The 27,642-nt window shown below is 44.1% G+C and overlaps 1 protein-coding gene across 1 annotated transcript in view; it reads right to left on the bottom strand.

The window, feature by feature from the left end:
* Nucleotides 1-3,522: 3,522 nt before the first annotated feature.
* Nucleotides 3,523-27,642, bottom strand: part of LOC139383484 (MAM domain-containing glycosylphosphatidylinositol anchor protein 1-like) — a 297,322-nt gene continuing 273,202 nt past the window's right edge. The window contains exons 17-19 of the mRNA XM_071128041.1: nt 26,427-26,557; nt 7,351-7,459; nt 3,523-3,617 (exon numbers count right to left, since the gene is read on the bottom strand). Coding sequence (XP_070984142.1) covers nt 3,523-3,617; nt 7,351-7,459; nt 26,427-26,557 — 335 coding nt within the window. The remainder of the gene's footprint in view (nt 3,618-7,350; nt 7,460-26,426; nt 26,558-27,642) is intronic.

Here is a 27,642-nt window from a genome sequence, read left to right as displayed (position 1 = left end):
GCAGTAGATGATATAGAGTACAGTATATACGTATACATATGAGATGAATAATGTAGGGTATGTAAAGATTATATTAGGTAGCATTGTTTAAAGTGGCTAGTGATATATTTTATATAATTTCCCATCAATTCCCATTATTAAAGTGGCTGGAGTTGAGTCAGTGTGTTGGCAGCAGCCACTCAATGTTAGTGGTGGCTGTTTAACAGTCGGATGGCCTTGAGATAGAAGCTGTTTTTCAGTCTCTCGGTCCCAGCTTTGATGCACCTGTACTGACCTCGCCTTCTGGATGATAGCGGGGTGAACAGGCAGTGGCTCGGGTGGTTGTTGTCCTTGATGATCTTTATGGCCTTCCTGTAACATCGGGTGGTGTAGGTGTCCTGGAGGGCAGGTAGTTTGCCCCCGGTGATGCGTTGTGCAGACCTCACTACCCTCTGGAGAGCCTTACGGTTGTGGGCGGAGCAGTTGCCGTACCAGGCAGTGATACAGCCTGCCAGGATGCTCTCGATTGTGCATCTGTAGAAGTTTGTGAGTGCTTTTGGTGACAAGCCGAATTTCTTCAGCCTCCTGAGGTTGAAGAGGCGCTGCTGCGCCTTCTTCACGATTCTGTCCGTATGGGTGGACCAATTCAGTTTGTCTGTGATGTGTATGCAGAGGAACTTAAAACTTGTTACCCTCTCCACTACTGTTCCATCGATGTGGATAGGGGGGTGTTCCCTCTGCTGTTTCCTGAAGTCCACAATCATCTGTTGACGTTGAGTGTGAGGTCATTTTCCTGACACCACACTCCGAGGGCCCTCACCTCCTCCCTGTAGGCCGTCTCATCGTTGTTGGTAATAAAGCCTACCACTGTTGTGTTGTCCGCAAACTTGATGATTTGCAAACTAAGACATTCTAAGACATTTAAGCGTGTTAACTCTCGCAAGGCTGCTGGCAATCCTAGCTGCGTCCTCATAGCGCAGACCAGCTGGCTGGAGTGTTTACGGACATATTCAATCTCTCCCTATCCCAGTCTGCTGTCCCCACATGCTTCAAGATGTCCACCATTGTTCCTGTACCTAAGAAAGCAAAGGTAAACTACTATCGCCCCGTAGTACTAATTTCTGTCATCATGAAGTACTTTGAGAGACTAGTCAAGGATCAAATCACCTCTACCTTACTTGACACCCTAGACCCACTGCCATCGCACTGCACACTGCCCTATCCTATCTGGACAAGAGTAATACCTATGTAAGAACGCTGTTCTTTGACTATAGCTCAGCATTCAACACCATAGTACCCTCCAAGCTAATCATTAAGCTTGAGGCCCTGTGTCTGAACCCCGCCCTGTGCAACTGGTACCTGGTCTTTCTGACAGGCCACCCCCAGGAAACAACACCTCCATTTCGCTGATCCTCAACACTGGGTCCCCACAAGGATGCATGCTCAGCCCCCTCCTGTACTCCCTGTTTACCCATGACTGCGTGGCCATGCACACGTCCAACTCATTCATCAAGTTTGCAGACGACACAACAGTAGTAGGTCTGATTACCAACAATGACGAGACAGCCTACGGGGAGGAAGTGAGGGCCCTGGGAGTGTGTTGCAAGGAAAATAACCTCCCACCAATTGTTAACAAAGCAAAGGAGCTGGCTGTGGACTTCAGGAAAGAACAAAGGGAGCACCCTCCCATCCACATTGACAGGACTGCAGTGGAGAAGGTGAAAACCTTCAAGTTCCTGGGTGTACACGTCACTGACAAACTGAAATGGTCCACCCACACAGACAGTGTGGTGAAAAAGGCGCAACAGCGCCTCTTCAACCTCAGGAGGCTGAGGAAAAAAACCCTAACAGACTTTTATAGATGCACAATTGAGAGCATCCTGTCAGGCGGTATCACCACCTGGTACTGCACCGCCAGCAACCGCAGGACTCTCCAGAGGGTGGTGCGGTCTGCCCAATGCATCATCGCAGCAAACTATCTGCCCTTCAGGCCACCAACAGCACCTGATGTCACAAAAAGCCAAAAACATCAACAAGAACAATAACCACCCAAGCCACTGCTTGTTCACTCCGCTATCATCCAGAAGGCGAGGTCAGTAAAGGTGCATCAAAGCTGGGACCGAGTGACTGAAAAACAGCTTCTATCTCAATGCCGTCAGAGTGTTAAATAGCCATCACTAGCACATTAGAGGGTGCTGCCCTATATACATAGATTTAAAATCACTAGCCACTTAAATAATGTTTACATATTTTATATTACTCATCTAATATGTGTATTCTGACATTCTATTCTATTCCACTGTATCTTAGTCTATGCCGCTCTGACATTGCTCTTCCATATATTTATATATTCTTAATTCCATTCCTTTACTTAGATTGGTGTGTATAATACTGCACTGCTGGAGATAGAAACACAAGCATTTCGCTACACGCTCATTAACATTTGCAAAACACGTGTGACAAATAAAAATGAACAAGCCCACTGGGTATAGATGCCAGTTCAAAATATAGTTTTGATTTACATTTGCTTGAGTTGTCAACTAACGTGAATTAAACGTGAAATCAACAAAATAATTCCACTTTTTGGATTTAGGTTAAAAGTTGGGTAAAAAAAAAATACAAAATGCCCTTACATTGATGACGTTTTGCTAATCCAATTAGTTTTCCAAGTTGATTAAATGTCATCACATTGATTTTGGGATTTGAAATTACATGGAAATAACATTGATTAAACCAGTTTTTGCCCAGTGGGAGATTCCCTTTTATCGCTGACCGATATGAAAAAAAAGCCTCATGCAGTAAAAGTACTTCAAAAAAACACTTATTTGGAAAAGAAAGAAAGAATAGATTGTATAAATTTGTGCTTCTTCAGTTCAGTTTTGTCGTAGCCTGTAAAGTCGTCTGTGTCCATGAGTGTTTTACTTCACTTAAATGTTATTTAAACTTTTGCAATATATATTATATAGAGAAATGTATATGTACAATCTAACGCAGGTCTTACTGCAGTGATTGGTAGAGGAGAGGCAAGTGGGAGCTTCTTTCTTTCTATTTTTCTTTCTCTGTCAGTCACTCAGTCTGCCTTTGTGATGTGGCAGCTACCTAGCACCCAGCCCAAGGAGGCGAGGCGGAGGGTTCAAAAACAGGGGGGAGACCACCCCTTCTCTTATAATCCTCAGCCCCTCCCCCCACCCATATTTTTTATTTTGTCCTTTGTCATCTTTGGTAGAGTGTCCGACACTTGTGTCCCAGGAATACGGGGTTGGGAAAGAGTAGATGGAGGTGATGGAAGAGTGAGAGAGTGAAGAGAAGTATGAGTGTCTGCTGTGAGGGGTTGGATATTGGGTGTCAAAGGTCACAAGGAGATGAGTATGACTGGGGAAAACAGCAGCATAAGACTGTAAAAGTGTGAGTGTGGAAAAGAAGAATGCGAGAGAAGTGGTTCAAGAAGAGGTACAAGCTTAGCCAGGGTGGAATGGGAGATATGAAGGATGGATTGGCGATGAAAACAGAAAGGTGGACAGGTGACGCTGTGAGTTGTGCTCATCATCTGTAGAGCAGCAGTAGATAGGAGTAGAGGGCGAAGGTCAGTGAGGCGGCCAATGGTTGCGAGCACAGCACTGGGGCTCCTCCAATCAGAACTGTGGAAAACACAAACAGAACAAACTAAATGGTCGGAGCACAATAGACTATTGACCACAACCAACAAGTCACATTGATTGTAAAGAGTTGAAGCCTTTTGGCATTTAGTTACTGTACAATACTTGTATCTAGTCTAGTAATCCATATGTGAAAAAAGTATGAGAGAAATGAAAAATAAAGCCTTATGAGATATTGCAACTCAATCCCAAAGTGTTATGAAGAAAGAACATGTGAGGAGATGCGGTACTAAAACCACATCTGGAACTTTAAAAACCGGAGAGTGGAATGAGGGGAGTAAGGCTTTTTATCACTTCAGAGGCAGGATTCACAATGGAGATTGGATGCGTTGTCATAAGTGCTTTGAGGTAGCATCTAAGAGACAATTTACCCATTGATGTCATCATCAAACTGTTCGCCCCTTGTTCGACATGAAGATCTCTACACCAAACCCTTTCAAAGAATAGCTGTTGTGTTGGGCAGGAAATTCAAAGCTCATAGGACAGATGATGTACTCTGCTTTTATAAAAATGTATGTCACTGCTTGTTTGGTACTCTGAGTAAGCATAGGGATTCAAAGAAATGTAATCACAAAGCACCTACAGTTTATGAGACATTTGCAACCCTTCCTCTCCTTTTGTCAGATAGCATGCAAATGCAGATACACACACACACGTGCTCTATAACGCTTGTCGTCTGGGGAAAGAGAGGAGGACCAAAATGCAGCGTGATGATTATCAATTTTAATAGAATACTTTAACAACGAACAAAAAACAATAAACAGAGAAAATGAACGACGACGAAACAGTCCCGTAACGTGAACACAGGAAACAGGAACAATCACCCACAACGCACAATACAAAACAGGCTACCTAAATATGGTTCTCAATCAGGGACAACGATTGACAGCTGCCTCTGATTGAGAACCATACCAGGCCGAACACAGAAATAGAAAATCATAAGACAAACTAACATAGACAACTCACCCAATTCACACCCTGTCCATACTAAAACAAAAGACAAAACAAAGGAACTAAGGTCAGAACGTGACAAGCTCTTTATTCTTCCCGTCCTCTGGAGACACGAGCACGTCCCCATTCTCATCGACGGGCTGTAGTGGAGGAGGTTGGAGTCCACATCACCACCAAACTAACATGGTCCAAGCACACCAAGACAGGCGATTAGGCCTGGCTTGCATTCGGCGTTCCAAGTCATCCCAAAGGTGTTCGATGTGGTTGAGATCAGGGCTCTGTGCAGGCCAGTCAAGTTCTTCCACACCAATCTCAACAAACCATTTCTATATGGACCTTGCTTTGTACACGGTGGCATTGTCATGCTGAAACACAAAAGGGTCTTCCCAAAACGGTTGCCACAAAGTGAACAGGGCACGACAACACCGATTTGGCATGGGTCCCCAGATCCTCAAAAAGTTCTACATTTACACAATCGAGAGCATCCTGCCTGGTTGCATTGTATGGCAACTGCTCGGCATCCGACCTTAAGGCGCTTCAGAGGGTAGTGTGTACGCCCAGTACATCACCGGGGCCAAGCTTCCTGCCATCCAGGACCTCTATACTAGGCAGTGTCAGAGGAAGGCCCAAAAATGTGTCAAAGACCCCAGCCAACCAAGTCATAGACTGTTCTCTCTGCTATCGCACGGCAAGCGGTACTGGAGCACCAAATCTAGGTCCCAAAGGCTCCTTAGCAACTTCCCATGCCATAAGACTGCTGAACAATTAATCAAATGGCTACCAGGACTATTTGCATTGACCTCTCCTCCTTTTTTTACACTGCTGCTATTCAAATAGGAGCAAGGAAAACCTCTGGTTGGCTTGGCAAACAAGACGAACTGGCACAGAGAGACAGGAAACAAAGGGATATATACATTGGGGATAATAAGCGACACCTGGAGGGGGTGTGACAGTGTCATGTTGTTTTTTTCTTCAGATTGTGGGGGCTGTTTTGTTAGACTTCTGTGTGGCTTTTGACATTATCGTTCATAGTCTGCTGTTGGAAAAACGTATGTGTTATGGTTTTACACCCCGTGATATAGTGTGGATAAAGAGTTACCTGTCTAACAGAACACAGAGCCAGTGTCTATGTATGCGGATGACTCACACTGTACATGTCAGCTACTACAGCGACTGAAATGACTCAACACTTAACAAAGAGTTGCAGTTAGTTTCAGAGTGGGTTGCAAGGAATAAGTTAGTCCTAAATATTACCCACATTTATCATTCTTCATCGTTGCGTCTGCTTATACATACAGGTTGCCCAGGTGTGTGGGCTGCATCTTTCCTCTACCCAATCTCCTCTATCCAATAATAACTAATCTGTCTCAGCTAATCTATCTGGGTTCCTGAGCGGCACAGAGGTCTAAGGCACTGAATTTCTGTGCAAGTGGTGTCACTACAGTCCCTGGTTGAAATCCAGTCTGTATCACATCTTTCTGTGATTGGGAGTCCCATAGGGCAGTGCACAATTGGCCCAGTGTCATCTAGATTTGGCTGGGGTAGGCCGTCATTGTAAATAAGAATTTGTTCTGAACTGACTTGCCAAGTAAAAATTTGAAAAAATAAAGAAAATAGCTGCACCACTGCGTCAATCACACTAGCGTAGCCTAGTTTCCTGTTTACACCCTCCATTAATAATTCACTGTATTCCTTTAGGATCCCTGCTATAACTCCTTTCTTCCCCACTAGCCCTCGTCACTTTTGCTGCTATCTCAGATGAGGTGTTTTGGGGGAGGTAGAGTGGTTTTCTCGTTAATTATTTAATGACCCACCGATGTCTCTTGATTTGTTTTGGTTGTCTTGGCCTGTTGCTTTGGGTTAGGAAGGCATCCAATGCACAGAGATTTGTAATGTGTTGGATAGTCAGGTCGCTTACCTCCCCATTTGATCTGTGGGGAAATGCATGTGCCTTCAGCTATGTTGGGCACACCCATAAGTGTTGAAAATATTAACGTGGGCACCCTCATGAGTGGTAAAAATACAGAGATATCAACACTGTACCAGACCACTTTCTTTCCCAAATTATAGTCTACAGTATGTTTAACTTGATCCCTAGATATTGTGATAGTATAGTAGCTTTATCTTTTATAATTTACCATTTCCCAAGATCCCCCATTCATTTACAAACAAAATGTTAATGGTTCTCTATCTCTATTTCCCAGACTGCGCTTGAGGAGCTTTCTCACTTACAGGTAAATAATTGTCATTAGAAGCCATCGTGTGGAGTTGTTCGATTGTGGCTGCATATACATTGGCAATGAAGAGCTCTTTCAATTATGGTTAGTGCTTTGGTCAGGGCTGTATGAAGCCATTGTATAGAGTCTGGTGTGGGTAGCATGGAGGAATCCTATAGCAGTGTCAATGAAGGTCAAGGCGCGTAGTGCCTTGCTACACTAAAAAAATGGATGAATTTGTAAATTCATCCACCTGCTGCAGAAAGCGTTTATTTATTGCATATTACATTTTCAAAGTAACCATACAGGATAGAGTATAGCTTTGGAAAAAGGCCAGCGTCTGTGAAAGGGCAAGATCTCAACAATGTTTTGGTGAAACTGAACAACTCTTTCCTTATACTGTGTTTGGTTTGTAATGGTGAGAATGTGATAGACCGTGTCTGCCTTTAGTGAATTGATGAGATTAATAGACAGATTTTGACCTAAGATCCGCATCAAGGGTCAACTTCCCCCTACACCTACAGTAATATTGTGACATACATACATACCTGTGTTGGAAACGGAATTCTCCTGCTTGCATTTCCCTTTGGTGACTGATACATCATCGATGGCAATGTCCCCTTCGTAGCCCGATCCCCGAGTGGCCTGGAACACCACCTGGACAGGGAAAGAGAAAAACAGACTTTAAAAGGGAATAACTTGGCTTTCCATAGAAAATGAACTTCCACTTGCATTGCCAATACCACCAAAGTATTGTGCCAAATTGCTGCCAAGAATGACACAGACCTACAAGTGATTTACCACTCAGAATATTATTATTATTATTTATTTTGTATTTATTTTTGTCACTTAGAGCGTATTCCATTTGGAGAAAAAAGGAAACCACACCAACCACCACAGCAACAACAAGGGGAATACACTTTCATCCATGATAGCATTCACCTCAGACTGGTGGGTAATCCATTCTTAATTCTCTTAATGAGAAAACAAAAAAGGGATACTGCATACCCATGGCGAATGATTGCAGCATATCGAGTGTGAGGCAACGGGCATTCATTGACGTTAGTGTATACTCTGGCTCGTGTGTGTTAGAGGGCCTTGATATTTCTGTGCGTGTCCATTTTTACACTATTCATTGCTGTGAGTGTATGCTTATTATGGTTGCATCCCTACAGGTTGCAATTAAGGCACCACAGGACAACCCCCGCCACGCGTACTCGTCCATATAAGGACAAAACGCCACACAGCCTCTTGACCCACAGTTGACCAGGGGCTCATCAACTACCAGCTCTCTGACCACTCTCTCTCTCTTTCTTCCAATTTAGCACAAAGGGGGATGGTGCGGCTCTCTCGCTTCTATTCTCTAATTGAATCCCAGAATACACTCCTTGGAACGAGGGACTCCTTTGAATAAATAAAGAATGCCTGGAGAGGAGGTTTTGACAGGGATGGAGGGAGTGAAGGGGTGAGACTCTGATAGATGTGACCGGTCTACTCATTTGCGAGGGATCTTTATTTGATTTGTCCGCGAGGTGGAAGAAGGGCGGAGGGGTGGTTAGGCTAATTGGCCAAAGGGCCGTAGTGGGCGGACAGGTGGTGTCGAGGAAAAGAGCCCATTCACACAATGTCCAATTATACTCAATGGTATTAGTCACACTGCTATAAATGCACACGAACACACCTTACAAACCTTTGTCCTTGTGTGCATATGTGTGTGTGTTTGTGTGTCTAGTCGGCCAGGTCTTGCTATTCATTTTTATTCATGTATTCACTTCCATAGCTCTTTCGAGTAAATCCCCTCATCTAATAGGCAGAGGCCAACACTGCCGACAGTACAAGCCTGATTTATTATAGGGCAGACAAGCCTACCGGGGGTTCTGAATAGACACACACACAAACACACACACAGAAACACATGCACGCACACACGCAAACACACAAGCACCAACACACATAAACACACACGCAATATGGCTATGAGAGAGAGAGAGCAAGAGAGGTGAAATTGAGAAGATTGAGAGAGACATGAGTGTGAAGAGAGAGGGAGAGGATTGAGAGGGAAGAGAAATAGAGAGATAGGAAGAGAGCTGCCAAGGCCCCATGAATAAAACAGCTATAAAGCTGGATGTGTGTGTGTGTGTGTGTGTGTGTGTGTGTGTGTGTGTGTGTGTGTGTGTGTGTGCGTGCGTGCGTGCGTGCGTGCGTGCGTGTGTGTGCGTGTGTGTGCGCACATATGTATGTCTTTGTGCACGTGTATGTATGTCCATGTGGTGTGTGGTTGTTATTGATGTGTGTGATTTATCTTTGTAAAGATTGGGGTATCTGCGTGAGATTTTGAAAGCTTGTGTAAACATCTGTAAGTGGGGCTGTGTGCGTGTCTGTCTAAATTACTATGCTCTCCTCACTTTGTTTTCTCCTGCTGGAGGGGATACATTTGTAGCAGTAGAACAGGGCTGTCCCTAAAGTCTGGCTCGGCTCCCTTATGACACACACCCACAGGCGCACTCACAAAGGCTTGAGGGCATGCAGAAACATGCACACTTTACACACGTGCATGCACAGCAAATTTGCAAGTGTTGGTGTTAAGGTAAAAAGTGTTGTGAGTGTTATAACTGAGTTTTGATTCCAGTGGGGTTAACACAAGTGGGATTAACATTTTCACCATGTGGCTACCAAAATAAGTGTTATTTTATTCACAGTGGAATCAACACTGCGTGGTTTTGTTGTATTTCAGTCAACTCTCTCAGAGTGAAAAAGACATGTGAGGGTCCTCATTATCATTCCTCCCTGAATGCTTTGTTGCAGGTTGAGGTTAAGAATAGTTTGTTCTAGTATCTATGTTTCTGCATGCACATTGATTATACTATACAAAGATAAACTCTTCTAAACTAATCCAATCTGTAATAGTGAAGGGTCGTTCGCAAACGAACAGCTCTTTTTGAACAGATCTTTTTGATGAACGTCAGGAACCGAATCACATCAGTGAAAGACCTGTACATTTGGATACTGCTACTACTGCTTTTTGAGCTCAAAACTAACGTTTTCTGCAGATAAGTTACAAAATAACTTTCTACAGAGGGTGAATTCTCACTGCAGAAACAATAAATAGCATGGTGAGTGCGTCTGGACCGTGCTGATTTTTTCATTGTGTAAAATAAGGGGCATAATTGTGAGAATGTCTAATAAGTTGGCCAGGTAAAAATGGATTTGAACAACATTTCACGATCTGCCTACCTTTTGGGATATACATTGGTTCTAGGTCGATTTTTAAGCATTATTAACGAAGAGCTGTTTGGGAGCCACTCTTTTACGTGAATGTAGCAAAATGAGTCGGCTCACAGAAAAGACTCATCACTAATCTGTAAGGGGTTGGAATTATTGCACCCTTTTTAGAGATGGATGTTCCAGTTTAGGTAGTATTGTTTGTCAAGTCCTTGACCATAGCAATCATTCTGAATGCGTGTTGTGGGTGATAAATTATTCCAATTGTTTGATATTGTTAGCAGTTGATGTTATTCTTTAATAACACAGACCCCAAAGCAAATCAGGGGGAGGAAAATTGGTTTATTCAAATAGGACAAATCACTCCCCTGTTCTCAGTGATTCTCTCCTGTGATTCTCTCCACAGAACAAACGGACAGGATGTAGTTCATAACCCAGCCCCAGCCTGTGGTTGACCAATTAGAATTTCTTGCAATAAAACTGGGCCAAATAATTCTCTCTACTATTATTCTGACATTTCACACTCGTAAAATAAAGTGGTGATCCTAACTGACCTAAAACAGGGAATTTTTACTTGGATTAAATGTCAGGAATTGTGAAAAACTGAGTTCAAATGTATTTGGCTAAGGTGTATGTAAACTTCCGACTTCAACTGTAGATTTCCCTATGTAAACATGTCCTGATTTTCAGGAAAAAGTTGGACATGTCACCTAGATATCCCTAATATTGTTACGGAGCGTGAATGAGGACCCAAAAGCGAATTAACTTAAACAGAGCTTCTTTAATTACCAAACATAGGTAGGCTCAGACGGACCGGCAGATTCCGACAGGACAAGACAAGGTTACAGCAAACATGACGACAGTCTGGTTCAGGCATGAAACACAACCAACAAGAATCCGACAAGGACAGGAACAAGAACAGAGAGAGATATAGGGGACTAATCAGAGGGAAAAGGGGAACAGGTGGGAGAAGGGGTGACGAGGTAGTCAAGAGGAGACAAGGAACAGCTGGGGGAAAGCGGGGGAGAAAAGGTAACCTAACAACGACCAGCAGAGGGAGACAGGGTGAAGGGAAAGGACAGAGACAAGACACAACATGACAGTACATGACAGTACCCCCCCACTCACCGAGCGCCTCCTGGCGCACTCGAGGAGGAAACCTGGCGGCAACGGAGGAAATCCTCGATCAGCGCACGGTCCAGCACGTCCCGAGAGGGAACCCAACTCCTCTCCTCAGGACCGTACCCCTCCCAATCTACGAGGTACTGGTGACCACGGCCCCGAGGACGCATGTCCAAAATTCTACGGACCCTGTAGATGGGTGCGCCCTCGACAAGGATGGGGGGGGGGGGGGGGGAAGACGAGCGGGGGCGCGAAGGACGGGCTTGATGCAGGAGACATGGAAGACCGGGTGGACGCGACGAAGGTATCGCGGAAGAAGAAGTCGAACTGCGACAGGATTAATGACCCGAGAAATACGGAACGGACCAATGAACCGCGGGGTCAACTTGCGAGAAGCCGTCTTAAGGGGAAGGTTCTGAGTGGAGAGCCAAACTCTCTGACCGCGACAATATCTAGGACTCTTAGTTCTACGCTTATTAGCAGCCCTCACAGTCTGCGTCCTATAACGGCAAAGTGCAGACCTGACCCTCTTCCAGGTGCGCTCGCAACGTTGGACAAAAGCCTGAGCGGAGGGGACGCTGGACTCGGCGAACTGAGATGAGAACAGCGGAGGCTGGTACCCGAGGCTACTCTGAAAAGGAGATAGCCCGGTCGCAGACGAAGGAAGCGAGTTGTGGGCGTATTCTGCCCAGGGGAGCTGTTCTGACCAAGACGCAGGGTTGCGAAAAGAAAGACTGCGTAAGATGCGACCAATAGTCTGATTGGCCCGTTCTGCTTGACCGTTAGACTGGGGGTGAAAGCCGGAAGAGAGACTGACGGAAGCCCCAATCAAACGGCAAAACTCCCTCCAAAATTGAGACGTGAATTGCGGACCTCTGTCCGAAACAACGTCTGACGGAAGGCCATGAATTCTGAAAACATTCTCGATGATGATTTGTGCCGTCTCTTTAGCAGAAGGAAGCTTAGCAAGGGGAATGAAATGAGCCGCCTTAGAGAACCTATCGACAACCGTAAGAATAACAGTCTTCCCCGCTGACGAAGGCAGTCCGGTGACAAAATCTAAGGCGATGTGAGACCACGGTCGAGAGGGAATAGGAAGCGGCCTGAGACGGCCGGCAGGAGGAGAGTTACCGGACTTAGTCTGCGCGCAGACCGAACAAGCAGCCACGAAACGACGCGTGTCATGCTCCCGGGTGGGCCACCAAAAACGCTGGCGAATGGAAGCAAGCGTACCCCGAACGCCAGGGTGGCCGGCTAACTTGGCAGAGTGAGCCCACTGAAGAACGGCCAGACGAGTAGGAACGGGAACGAAAAGAAGGTTCCTAGGACAAGCGCGCGGCGACGGAGTGTGAGTGAGCGCTTGTTTTACCTGCCTCTCAATTCCCCAGACAGTCAACCCGACAACACGCCCCTCAGGGAGAATCCCCTCGGGGTCAGTGGAGGCTACTGAAGAACTGAAGAGACGAGACAAAGCATCAGGCTTGGTGTTCTTAGAGCCCGGACGATAAGAAATCACGAACTCGAAACGAGCGAAAAACAGCGCCCAACGCGCCTGACGCGCATTAAGTCGTTTGGCAGAACGGATGTACTCAAGGTTCCTATGGTCAGTCCAAACGACAAAAGGAACGGTCGCCCCCTCCAACCACTGTCGCCATTCGCCTAGGGCTAACCGGATGGCGAGCAGTTCGCGGTTACCCACATCATAGTTACGTTCCGACGGCGACAGGCGATGAGAAAAATACGCGCATGGGTGGACCTTGTCGTCAGAGAGGGAGCGCTGAGAAAGAATGGCTCCCACGCCCACCTCTGACGCGTCAACCTCGACAACGAACTGTCTAGAGACGTCAGGTGTAACAAGGATAGGAGCGGATGTAAAACGATTCTTGAGGAGATCAAAAGCTCCCTGGGCGGAAACGGACCACTTAAAGCACGTCTTGACAGAAGTAAGGGCTGTGAGAGGAGCTGCCACCTGACCGAAATTACGGATGAAACGACGATAGAAGTTCGCGAAGCCGAGAAAGCGCTGGAGCTCGACGCGTGACTTAGGGACGGGCCAATCAATGACAGCTTGGACCTTAGCGGGATCCATCTTAATGCCTTCAGCGGAAATAACAGAACCGAGAAATGTGACGGAGGAGGCATGAAAAGTGCACTTCTCAGCCTTCACAAAAAGACAATTCTCTAAAAGGCGCTGGAGGACACGTCGAACGTGCTGAACATGAATCTGGAGTGACGGTGAAAAAATCAGGATATCGTCAAGGTAAACGAAAACAAAGATGTTCAGCATGTCTCTCAGGACATCATTGACTAATGCCTGAAAGACAGCTGGAGCGTTAGCGAGGCCGAAAGGAAGGACCCGGTATTCAAAGTGCCCTAACGGAGTGTTAAACGCCGTCTTCCACTCGTCCCCCTCCCTGATGCGTACGAGATGGTAAGCGTTACGAAGGTCCAACTTAGTGAAAAACCTGGCTCCCTGCAGGATCTCGAAGGCTGAAGACATAAGAGGAAGCGGATAACGATTCTTCACTGTTATGTCATTCAGCCCTCGATAATCTATGCAGGGGCGCAGAGACCCGTCCTTCTTCTTGACAAAAAAAAACCCCGCTCCGGCGGGAGAGGAGGAGGGGACTATGGTACCGGCGTCAAGAGCTACAGACAAATAATCTTCGAGAGCCTTACGTTCGGGAGCCGACAGAGAGTATAGTCTACCCCGGGGGGGGGTGGTTCCCGGAAGGAGATCAATACTACAATCATACGACCGGTGTGGAGGAAGAGAGGTGGCCCTGGACCGACTGAACACCGTGCGCAGATCGTGATATTCCTCCGGCACCCCTGTCAAATCACCAGGCTCCTCCTGTGAAGAAGAGACAGAGGAAACAGGAGGGATAGCAGACATTAAACATTTCACATGACAAGAGACGTTCCAGGAGAGGATAGAATTACTAGACCAATTAATGGAAGGATTATGACAAACTAGCCAGGGATGGCCCAAAACAACAGGTGTAAACGGTGAACGAAAAATTAAAAAAGAAATGGTTTCACTATGATTACCAGAAACAGTGAGGGTTAAAGGTAGCGTCTCACGCTGAATCCTGGGGAGAGGACTACCATCCAGGGCGAACAAGGCCGTGGGCTCCTTTAACTGTCTGAGAGGAATGTCATGTTCCCGAGCCCAGGTCTCGTCCATAAAACAGCCCTCCGCCCCAGAGTCTATTAAGGCACTGCAGGAAGCTGACGAACCGGTCCAGCGTAGATGGACCGACAAGGTAGTGCAGGATCTTGAAGGAGAGACAGGAGTAGTAGCGCTCACCAGTAGCCCTCCGCTTACTGACGAGCTCTGGCCTTTTACTGGACATGAAGTGACAAAATGACCAGCGGAACCGCAATAGAGACAGAGGCGGTTGGTGATTCTCCGTTCCCTCTCCTTAGTCGAGATGCGGATACCTCCCAGCTGCATAGGCTCAGCACCCGAGCCGGCAGAGGAAGATGGTAGTGATGCGGAGAGGGGAGCGACGGAGAGCGCGAGCTCCTTTCCACGAGCTCGGTGACGAAGATCAACCCGTCGCTCAATGCGAATAGCGAGATCAATCAAGGAATCCACGCTGGAAGGAACCTCCCGGGAGAGAATCTCATCCTTTACCTCTGCGCGGAGACCCTCCAGAAGACGAGCGAGCAAGGCCGGCTCGTTCCAGCCACTGGAGACAGCAAGAGTGCGAAACTCAATAGAGTAGTCTGTTATGGATCGATTGCCTTGACATAGGGAAGACAGGGCCCTGGAAGCCTCCTCCCCAAAAACAGATCGATCAAAAACCCGTATCATCTCCTCCTTAAAGTCCTGATACTGGTTAGTACACTCAGCCCTTGCCTCCCAGATTGCCGTGCCCCACTCACGAGCCCGTCCAATAAGGAGAGATATGACGTAGGCGACACGAGCAGTGCTCCTGGAGTAAGTGTTGGGCTGGAGAGAAAACACAATATCACACTGGGTGAGGAACGAGCGGCATTCAGTGGGCTCCCCAGAGTAACACGGCGGGTTATTGATTCTGGGCTCCGGAGATTCGAAAGCCCTGGAAGTGGCCGGTGGATCGAGGCGGAGATGGTGAACCTGTTCTGTGAGGTTGGAGACTTGGGTGGCCAGGGTCTCAACGGCATGTCGAGCAGCAGACACTTCCTGCTCGTGTCTGCCTAGCATCGCTCCCTGGATCCCGACGGCTGAGTGGAGAGGATCCGAAGTCGCTGGGTCCATTCTTGGTCGGATTCTTCTGTTACGGAGCGTGAATGAGGACCCAAAAGCGAATTAACTTAAACAGAGCTTCTTTAATTACCAAACATAGGTAGGCTCAGACGGACCGGCAGATTCCGACAGGACAAGACAAGGTTACAGCAAACATGACGACAGTCTGGTTCAGGCATGAAACACAACCAACAAGAATCCGACAAGGACAGGAACAAGAACAGAGAGAGATATAGGGGACTAATCAGAGGGAAAAGGGGAACAGGTGGGAGAAGGGGTGACGAGGTAGTCAAGAGGAGACAAGGAACAGCTGGGGGAAAGCGGGGGAGAAAAGGTAACCTAACAACGACCAGCAGAGGGAGACAGGGTGAAGGGAAAGGACAGAGACAAGACACAACATGACAGTACATGACAAATATGATGACTGCGGTGTACAACACAGAAGCTTATCAGGTTCTGATCATCTTACTATGCTTCTTCACCCGAGATTGGCCCCCAATTGCTAATCAATCAGTTCTTCATTCTCCAGGCTCTGCTTTGTCATCAAAATGGACAACCTTGCAATGAGTGTCATGTATCCATCTTGATTTTCCCTGGACTTTTACTGCTGACCTCGTTAGAAGCTAAACTTGATAAAGACCTTCCCATTTTGGCCCTAATGTCTCAATTATTTTGGCCCTAATGCCACTGTCCTGGTACTACGTCATGTCCCCCCTCGGGAGTTATTCCCCACACCTCTTTTACTTGTCTGTCTGCTTCCCCTACTGCATTAGAGAGTTGGATGCAATAGTTAAGCATTGTGTCACTCATAAAGTGAACATCTGCTTTTCTCAAATCTAATGTGCCTGTCATTATCACATTGTCCATTGTAGTAACTGCCCACGCCCAGCCTAACTGCATCATACCCTCCTCCACAATGCTTGAACCATCTGTGTGTAAAATAAACTCAGGGTTTACCAACGGATGACTCTTAATAAACCCATCAAGGAGCAGATCCAAAAACAACTCACAACAGTCATCTTCAAGTAATGTGGTCTCTGGGGGAAGCATCAGAGTAACTGGATTACATGGTGTGCCACGTCATTGCGTCATTGGGGCTGTTATCTTGATTCCATTTTCCCTTAGACGAACCGTGCTTCTCCTGGCCATTCCTCATAGGAACATGTTTTCTTTTCTGAAATTCTCGTTGCCGGTGACCAGAAATCCTGCAATAATGACATTCACCAGGTTTCTTTTTTGCTGAACTAATAATGTTGTTGGAACCTGCACAACTCTGATACCCATGTCTCGTGGATGCTTCAAAGTTCTTGAACATTCATCCAACAGTTTTGGATATGCTGATTTTTGTGTGATTACTGTCACTAGAGGTTTGTCTTTACTTACTTTTACAGCCTGTGTTTTGGTTGGCCTAAGACATCGTTTGTCACTGCTGTCAGTATCTGTTGACTCAAAGCCAGGCAGTGCTGACCAGATGTTTGAAACCAGATCATCCTTGCACAACTCAGCCTGAGGGTAGATTGAGGGAACAAAGGGTCCTCCACATGTTGGAGCCAAATCTGTTTTTACGACCCTTGCCTGTAATTGTTGAATTTCTTCATTTAAGGTTTTGATCTGTTCACCAAGAGTTTTGAAACTTTCCTCATCCTTCTTCATTGCCCTGTCATGATTCTCCAGAAATGATTTATCATCCTTTTTTCTTACTTTGGTTAAAACAGTTAAAGTCAATCGTGTCTTTGTCAACAATGATGAAATATTTATTTATTTTCAATTGCCTACACTTCTCTACTTTGAAATGGTTCTTCATATACCTAGACAGTGAATTTACAATCTCTTTTATGCTCATATTCAGAGGAGCTGTTCCGTCCTTTTCCAGAGTGGTTTTTCTACTTAACAATGGCATTATATTAACTTCAAAAGTTGTATAATATATATCTCTACGCTTGTATATTTATTTAACCCCAAATATATATATATATATATATATATATACACACACACTACCGGTCAGAAGTTTTAGAACACCTACTCAATCCAGGGTTTGTCTTTATTGTTTATATTTTCTACATTGTCGAATAATAGTGACACATCAACACTATGAAATAACACGTATGGAATCATGTAAACTCAGCAAAAAAAGAAATGTCCTCTCACTGTCAACTGCAATTATTTTCAGCAAACTTAACATTTGTAAATATTTGTATGTACATAAAAAGATTCAACAACTGAGACATAAACTGAACAAGTTCCACAGACATGTGACTAACAGAAATTGAATAATGTGTCCCTGAACAAAGGTGGGATCAAAAGTAACAGTCAGTATCTGGTGTGGCCACCAGCTGCATTAAGTACTGCAGTGCATCTCCTCTTCATGGACTGCACCAGATTTGCCAGTTCTTGCTGTGAGATGTTACCCACTCCTCCACCAAGGCACCTGCACGTTTCTGGACATTTCTGGGGGGGGGGGTGTCCCTAGCCCTCACCCTCCGATCCAACAGGTCCCTTGGAAGTCTCTTTATATCCAAAAACCTCTGTTTTGTTAGCGCGTTTTGTTCTGTAATGCACAGGCTCAAACGCAGTCACAACAGGCAGATGAAAAATCCATAAAGTTCGTAGAAACATGTCAAACAATGTTTTTAATCAATCCTCAGGTTGTTTTTAGCCTAAATAATTGATCATATTTCAACCGGAGAATAACGTCGTCAATATAAAAGGTAAAAAAGAAAGGCGCACTCTCGGTCTCGCGCATTAAAAAGCACTGTGGTGTAAACTCATTCAGAGTGCTCTTACTCCCTCATTTTTCAGAATACAAGCCCGAAACAAGTTTTAAAGACTGTTGACATCTAGTGGAAGCCATAGGAAGTGAAATTTGACTCCTAAGGCAATGGATACTGTAACGGCATTTAATAGAAAAATACAAACATAAAAATATCCCACTTCCTGGATGGATTTTTCTCAGGTTTTCACCTGCCAAATCAGGTCTGTTATACTCAGACGTTATTTTAACAGTTTTGGAGACTTTAGAGTGGTTTCTATCCAAATCTACCAACTATATGCATATCCTGGCTTCTGGGCCTGAGTAACAGTCAACTTAGTGTATGTAAACTTCTGACCAACTGGAATTGTGATATAGTAAATTATAAATGAAATAATCTGCCTGTAAACAATTGTTGGAAAAATTACTTGTGTCATGCACAAAGTAATGTCCTAACCGACTTGCCAAAACTATAGTTTGTCAACAAGAAAATAGGTGAGTTTCAATGACTCCAACCTAAGTGCATGTAAACTTCCGACTTCAGCTGTACATATCACTCATTGCATGCACTAATTTTTACCTGATTTGGTTCTTTTAAAATTATATTGGTCTAGGCTCACCCAGCAATTATGCCATTAATCAGGAGATTAAGAGTTGACTCCCAAAGTGTGGGTTGTGCTCAGCCTTCTGTCTTTCCTCTGGATCAACACACAGTTGATACATTTTCTCATTGTTGTTGAGACCAATGCATCCGGGTCAAGGTACCAAATGTTAGCAGTTAATGTTATTCTTTAATAACACAGACCCCAAGGCAAATCAGGGGGAGGAAAATTGGTTTATGCAAATGGGACAAATCATGCTTGGAAATAGATGGTCATTCTCCCTTGTCCTCAGTGATTCTCTCTTTAGTGATTATCAGGATGTAGTTCATAACCCAGCCCTAGCCTGTGGTTGACCAATTAGAATTTCTTGCAATAAAACTGGGCCAATGGCCAAATAACAAGTATTCTATTTCAAACTCAATATATAGACATTCATCCCATGTCTCTGCATTAATCCCCTGTTAAAGAAAGAAACACTATTTCCCTTGATAGTTAGTACTGTAATGACCTCTCGTCCTCTGTCTCTGCGTTGTGTATTTATCTTCAAAATATTATATTAATATTCTCCAACTGGCTGGATTCCTATAGGCATTACCAATCACTTCACAAAATAATATGTGTTATTCCCTAACACTAAAAAAGAGTAACAGCATCAAATCTAATAAAGTGTTAATTTATTAGGGACCAACACTCGTTTGTGAACACTTAGTTTAACACTATTTCGTTGGGTCACATATCACATATCATTGAATTCTGGGTTCCTGGGTCCTGGGTTCCAGCAAAGGCAAAAACATTACAATACATTCACAGATTTCACAACACACTGTGTGCCCTCAGGCCCCTATTCCACCACTACCACATATATACAGTACAAAATCCATGTGTACGTGTGTGTGCATAGTGCGTATGCTATCATGTGTGTGTGAATGCGCCTATGTTTGTGTTGCTTCACTTTCCCCGCTGTTCCATAAAGTTTTTAAAATAAAATTTAACTGCTTGCATGAGTTACTCTATGTGGAATATGGTTCCATGTAGTGATGGCTCTATTTAGAACTGTGCACCTCCCATAGTCTGTTCTGACTTGGGGACTGTGAAGAGACGTCTTGTGGGGTATGCATGAGGTCCGAGCCGTTCAAACAGACAGCTCGGTGCATTCAACATGTCAATACCTCTCATAAATACAAGCAGTGATGAAGTCAATCTCTCCTCCACTTTGAGCCAGGAGAGATTGACAGATATGTTATTAATATTAGCTCTCTATGTACATTCAAGGGTCAGCTGTGCTGCCCTGTCCTGAACCAACTGCAATTTTCCTAAGCCCTTTTTTGTGGCACCTGACCACACGACTGAAAAGTAGTCCAAATGCGACAAAACTAGGGCCTGTAGGACCTGCCTTGTTGACAGTGCTGTCAAGAAAGTAGAGCAGCAGCTTATCATAGACATACTTCTCTCCATCTTAGCTACTGTTGTATCAACATGTTTTGACCATGACAGTTTACAATCAGTTTACAAGATTTAGTTGAGGTTTAGTGAATGATATGTCCCAAATACAATGCTTTAAGTTTTAGAAATATTTAGGACTAACTTATTCCTTGCCACCCACTCTGAAACTAACTGCAACTCTTTTTTAAGTGTTTCAGTTGCTGTAGTAGCTGACATGTATAGTGTTGAGTCATCCGCATACATAGACACTCTGGCTTTCCTCAAACCCAGTGGCAATTCATTAGTAAAGATTGAAAAATGTAATGGGCCTATGACAGCTGCCCTGGGGAATTCCTGATTCTACCTGGGTTATGTTGGAGAGGCTTCCATTAAAGAACACCCTCTGTGTTCTGATAGACAGGTAACTCCACAATATAGCAGGGGGTGTAAAGCCATAACACATACGTTTTGCCAGCAGCAGACTATGATCGATAATGTCAAAGACCGCACTGAAGTCTCACAAAACAGCCCCCACAATCTTTTTATCATCAATTTCTCTCAACCAATCAGTCATTTATGTAAGTGCTTTGCTAGTTGAATGTCCTCCTCTATGTCCTCCTCTTTGCTGAAAGTTTGTTGTCAATTTGTTCACTGTAAAATAGCATTGTATCTGGTCAAACACATTTTTTTCCAAAAGTTTATTTAGGGTTGGTAACAGGCTGTTTTGGTCAGTTATATAAGCCAGTAAAGCGGGTTTTACTATTCTTAGGTAGTGGAATTACTTTTGCTTCCCTCCATGCCTGAGGGCACACACTTTCTATTCGATTTCAATTGAAGATGTGACAAATAGGAGTGGCACTATCATCCACTATTATCCTCAGTAATTTTCCATCCAAGTTGTCAGACCCCGGTGGCTTGTCATTGTTGATAGACAATTTTTTCACTTTACAGAATTTAAAATTACAATGCTTGTCTTTCATAATTTGGTCAGATATACTTGGATGTGTAGTGTCAGCATGTGTTGCTGGCATGTTATGCCTAAATTTGTTAAACTTGCCATTGAAAAAATCATTAAAGTAGTTGGCAATATCAGTTGGTTTTGTGATGAATGTATCACGTTTCAGTTAAGACCCAAATGTAGACTGTGTTAAAGTAACAATGTTTATTACAGCAACAGGGGTAGGCAAACAACAGGTCAAGGCAGGCAGGGGTCAATAATCCAGAGTAGTGGGGCAAAGATACAGGACGGCAGGCAGGCTCAGGTCAGGCAGAGGTCGGTAATCTAGAGTAGTGGGTTCAAAGGTACAGGATGGCAGGCAGGCTCAGGGTGGGCAGAGAAGGTCACAACCGGGAAAAACAAGAAAACAGGAACAATGGCGAGACAGGAACAGAGGGAAAACCGCTGGTAGGCTTGACAAAACAAAATGAACTGGCAACAGACAAACAGAGAAGACAGGTATAAGTACCCAGGGGATAATGGGAAAGATGGGCGACACCTGGAAGGGGGTGGAGACAAGCACAAGGACAGGTGAAACAGATCAGGGAGTGAATGATGGAGCTGATTTAGCCTTTTTTCTCAGAATTTAATTTCAGGTGCTCCAAAGCTTTTTACTATCATTCTTTATTTAATTTATCTTGGTTTTATAGTGTAGTTTCTTCTTCTTTTTATTCAGTTTAGTCTCATGATTTCTCAATTTGCAATACGTTTGCCAATCGATTGTGCAGAGACTTATTTGCCACTCCTTTTGTCTCATCCATCTCAAACATACAATTTTTCAATTCCTCATCAATCCATGGGGATTTAACAGCTTTTACAGTCATTTTCTTATTGGGTGCATGCTTATTACCAACTGGAATAAGCAATTTCATAAATGTGTCAAGTGCAGTGTCTGTTTGCTCCTCAGTACACATCACGGACCAACAGATATTGTTTACATCAAACATAGGAATACCTACAAAACGTATTGTATGATCTCTTTTACACTATACTAGGCCCAGCCTTTGGAACTTTGGTTTTCCTAGACATGGCTACTATATTGTGTTCACTACATCCGATTAATCTGGATACTACTATCAAGCACATTTCTGCAGCATTAGTAAAGATGTTATTTACTGATGTAATCTTGGTTACCCAGTAGTAAAATTCTCGCGGAAGTTGTCACTTCACGTCTGGGGGAAATGGCGTTAACAATTGTCATTTCCATTGTGTGAAGGAAATAAGTGAAATATCCTCCCTCGCAAAAGGAAACTCTTCTGCGAAATCCCTCCCTTCCACTAATTTCACCCGCGTTTATCATCCGTATGTATGGAGAAAAGTTATTCAATCAACTGTGTTCAGCAAGCAGTTGATAGGACTGGCAGTGGACTAATTGCACTGGAAATTGTTGTTCAACAGTAAGTCTACATTTCAGACAAACTCCTGGCTAGCCATTGGCACTGCCACAGCAGTTAGCTAGCTCTATCGTTCACCCTTTCTTTACTATCAACTTGCAAACTATAGATGCAAGGGAAAACAGTTGGTTTTGTGAAGACAAATATATTGGCCAGCTATCCATCTGATTGATAAAGTTGAGAAAATGCCATTAACTAGTTCACAAGATTGAAACTGCTGCGGGAAAGCAAGCTAACGTTAACTCCCACCATCAGTCTGAGTTGAGTTCACCTTAGCTAGCTAAGTGGACTGTAGCTACAGTGGATTCAGAAAGTGTTCACATCAGTTGACTTATTCCAAATGTTGTTGTGTTACAGCCTGAATTAAAAATGTATTAAATATATATATTTTTTTGTCATAGGCCAACACACAATGCCCCATAATATCAAAGTGGAATCATGTTTTTTTTTTAATGAAAAATGTATAACTGAAACGTCTAAAGTCAATAAGTGTTCAACCTCTTTGTTACAGCAAGCCTACACAAGTTCAGGAGTAAAAATGTGTTTAAGAAGTCACATAATAAGTTGAATGGACCCACTCTGTGTACAATAATAGATTTTATGATGATTTTGAATGACTACCTTATCTCTGTACCCACACGTACAATTATCTGTAAGGTCCCTCAGTTGAGCAGTGCATTTCAAACACAGATTCAACTACAATGACCAGGGAGGTTTTCCAATGTCTCGCAAAGAAGTTAACCTATTGGTAGATTGCTAATAATATAAAAACTGACATTTAATAACCCTTTGAGCAGGGTTAAAATATGAATTACACTATGGATTGTTTATCAATACACCCAGTCACTACAAAGATACAGGCGTCCTTCCTAACTCAGTTACCGTAGAGGAAGGAAACCGCTTAGGGATTTCACCATAAGGCCAATGGTGACTTTAAGTATAACTCTGACTTGTGTGATACGTTTGTCTCTCCTCATTTGATAGTAAAGAAATTAACCACCACATTTGGCAATGAGGATGGGATGTAAATCTTCACTTGGTGACCGCTCCTGACGACCTGGGAAAATCGTGCACGAGGGATCCCTCAAACTTGGGATCTCAGGGAGACCACACTTTGGGAACGAAGCAGATAGACCCACCTTTGATCTGAGAGGCAGCGAGCGGAGTCGATACCACATCTCAAACTTAGTTTTTTTTAAGAAAGAGATGAGCAAACGACACTTGAAGTCGAGTTTTAAGAAAAGCCTCTATTATGTAGGCTCTGAGTATGTATTCCTGAGTGAGGGGGGCACGTTGGAGGTGTAAGCAGGGCCGAGTCAGTGGAGGATGATCTGAGAGTTAGTCGACTCAAAGATACCTGTCATTGGTCGGTTACGGGCGACCTAGAGCCGTCCTGACACTGAATTTATCACAGTTGGGATTGGTGCGTTTTGTAGGGGTTAGGGGCCAGGATGACTGTGGGTTCTGTGTGAAGCACGGTACCTAGTGAAACCCAATGGGAAGAAGGACCTCATTCTGAAAAGTGTCTTTGTGACTGTCTAAGTGATCCTCAGAAGTGGTGAATTCCAAATATTTTAAATGCACTAGCCAGGTATGCCCTGGGTTTGGTAATTTAGTGTTAAAAATCTAGAATCAGTGTGAACTAGTTTTGGCCATTTAATGTTAAAACATCCGGAATCTGTATGATATAGTATAAGATAGTAAGGTAAACCTGTACTTGTTTTAAACCTGTACCCCATTTTAGAAGTATTGAAAGATGCATTATCCTAGGAACTAATCATGAGATAGAAATTAGGAAATATTCCTGCAGGCTGAAATATTGTTGAAAAACAACTAATTGATTAGGTATGTTTGAGAATAGCATTTCGTGACTGTGATATGCGAGTTGTGTGAATAAGGAAAAGAGTCTTAATCTGACATTTGGATAGTAACATATAGAAATATGCTTAGTCTCTCTGTCCCAGAGCCCTCACCTCCTCTCTGTAGGCTGTCTCGTCATTGTTGGTAATCAAGCCTACTACTGTTGTGTCGTCTGGAAACTTGATGATTGAGTTGGCAGCGTGCTTGGCCATGCAGTCATGGGTGAATAGGCAGTACAGGAAAGGGCTGAGAACGCACCCTTGTGGGGCCCCAGTGTTGAGGATCAGCGAAGTGGAGGTGTTGTTTCCTACCTTCATCACCTGGGGGCGGCCCCTCAGGAAGTCCAGGACCAAGTTGCACCGGGCGGGGTTCGGACGCAGGGCCTCGAGCTTACAGATGGACTTGGAGGGCACTATAGTGTTGAATGCTGAGCTATAGTCAATGAACAGCCTTCTTACATAGGTATTCCTCTTGTCCAGATGGGATAGGGCAGTGTGTAGCGTGATGCCGATTGCATCGTCTGTAGACATATTGGGACGGTAAGCAAATTGAAGTGGGTCTAGGGTGACAGGTAAGATGGAGGTGATGTGATCCTTGACTGGTCTCTCAAAGTACTTCATGATGACAGAGGTGAATGCTACGGGGAGATAGTTATTTAGTTCAGTTACCTTTGTATTCTTGGGTACAGGAACAATGGAGGGGACAGCAGACTGGAATAGGGAGAGACTGAATATGTCTGTAAACACACCAGCCAGTTGGTCTGCACATGCTCTGAGGACGCGGCTTGGGATGCCACCTGGCCCCGCAACCTTGCGAGGGTTAACACGTTTAAATGTCTTACGTTGGCCACAGAGAATGAGAGCCCACAGTCCTTGGTAGCGGGCAGCATTGTTAGCACTGTGTTATCCTCAAAGTGGGCAGAGAAGGTGTTTAGCTTGTACGGAAGCAAGATGTCTTTGTCCGCAACATGGCTAGTATTTATTTTGTAGTCCGTGATTCTCTGTAGACCCTGCCACATACGTCTCATATCTGAGCCTATGAATTGTTACTCAACTTTGTCTCTATAGTGACGTTTTGCCTGTTTGATTGCCTTGAGTAAGGAATGACTACTTTGTTTGTATTCTGCGATATTCCAACTAGCAGGTTGCTGACTGGCAAAGCAATATGTGCATGTTCCTCTACTGTAAATACACACGTTCAAATACAGGCATGTATGTACACATACATAAGAGCCATATATCCAAACTCTTACAATGACCCAGATAAGACACAGATGTACACACACACATGCACACACACACACAAACACACACAAACACACACACACACACACACACACACACACACACACACACACACACACACACACACACACAAACACACACACACACACACACACACTATATAGACTTGACTCAGCACAAACAGGGGACCTGGGGAGATGAGATGGAGCCCTGAGCTAATCACTGCACACTACACACACCGCACACTGAGTCAGCGCTTCAGCATGCCCGACCTCCATAGGGATGAGTGGGAGTAAAGTGCAACTGAGGCTCCTGTGGAGCCGAGTGGACCTCCATAGCGTGCCAACCAGGAATATCAGGCTTACTCATGACCAGGGATGGGCAGGACGACTGCATTTGGTAAAACATATTTACATTTTTGCTAAATGTTGCTATTTGTTTTTGTTTACAAATCACTTTATTTTGTACAAAAAAGCACTGAACATTCTGTGGATTACGCATTCTCATCATAAATCTTCGGCGTCCTGTAAAAACCTTGGGTAAAACTTTATTTGGACAATCCGGACTATCCAAATAAAGTGTGAGCAAACATTTTGTCAGAATTGTTTTTGATTTCATTTTTTACATTAGTAGTCATCCCCCTACAATGTGATGTGGAAGTTTCTTGAACTCAAATTAACATTTTTCCAGAATGCCGATGAAATCTAAAGCAGTCATTGGAATATTTTGTCAATACGGTACATTTTTGTCCAGGCATACTCGTGGACGGCCTTACCTGGAAGGGTCCGCTGGGGTTGACAATGATGTTGGCCTGGTTCCAGTCAGGACCCTGGTTCCCAATCAGGCTCCAGACCTTAGTGTCCACAGAGGCGATGCTCTTCACCCTCAGCCACACGTCCAGGGTACCTACATGTTGGGGTAGAGAGGGGAAAACAGAGCTAATTGAGGGGCTTTGGAGGGGTGTGTGTGTGTGTGTGTGTGTGTGTGTGTGTGTGTGAGTGGTCTTGTTCTTCTATCCTTGTGGGGACATTTCCCACATCCCCATGAGGACAAAGGCTATTTTAAAATTAGGAGTTAGGGTAAGGGTTACAATTAGGGATAGGTTTAGGGGTAAGGAAAAATAGGGGGGGAAAATGGTCGCCACGAGGCTAGAAAAACAAGCGTGTGTGTGTTCATTTTCTGTTTATTTTCACTGTTGTGTTTTGTACCCCAATCTAAGTTTATTAGAAGTTAATTTTCATTTTCTGCTGAGAGCACTTCCCTTTGTTTCTGCACGCTGCCTAGATATGAGACTGAATAATATATTGGGTTCTCTTAAGCACAAGTAGTAGCGGTAATTCAATGCATAATTAGGTTGGCTGTCTCCCTAGCTTAATTATGGCTAGAGGCACCCCTCGACAACATTCCGCTGAAAAGGCAACACGCGAAATTACATGTTTTTTTGTTGAAATATGTAACTTTCATACATTAACAAGTGCAATACACCAAATGAAAGATAATCTTCGTGTTAATCTATCCATCGTGTCCGATTTCAAAAAGGCTTTACAGCGAAAGCACAACATATGATTATGTTAGGTCAGAGCCTAGTCACAAAAACACACACATCCATTTTCCAGCCAAAGAGAGGATTCACAAAAAGCAGAAATAGAGATAAAATGAATCACTAACCTTTGATCAGATGACACTCATAGGACTTCATGTTACACAATACATGTATGTTTTGTTCGATAAAGTGCATATTTATATCCAAAAATCTCATTTTACATTGGCTCGTTACGTTCAGTAATGTTTTGCTTCCAACACATCCAATGATTTTGCAGAGAGCCACATCAATTTACAGAAATAGTCATCATAAACTTTAATATAAGATACAAGTGTTATTCACAGAATTAGAAAAATACTTCTCCTTAACTTTTTAGGGACAGGGGGCAGCATTTTTACTTTGGATGAATTGCGTGCCCATAGTGAACTGCCTCCTACTCTGTCTAAGA

This window comes from Oncorhynchus clarkii, chromosome 25 (genome assembly GCF_045791955.1).
Source record: "Oncorhynchus clarkii lewisi isolate Uvic-CL-2024 chromosome 25, UVic_Ocla_1.0, whole genome shotgun sequence".
Lineage (NCBI taxonomy): Eukaryota > Metazoa > Chordata > Actinopteri > Salmoniformes > Salmonidae > Oncorhynchus > Oncorhynchus clarkii.
Note: the sequence above shows the minus strand (reverse complement) of the source record. Positions and strands in the feature narration are given on the sequence as shown.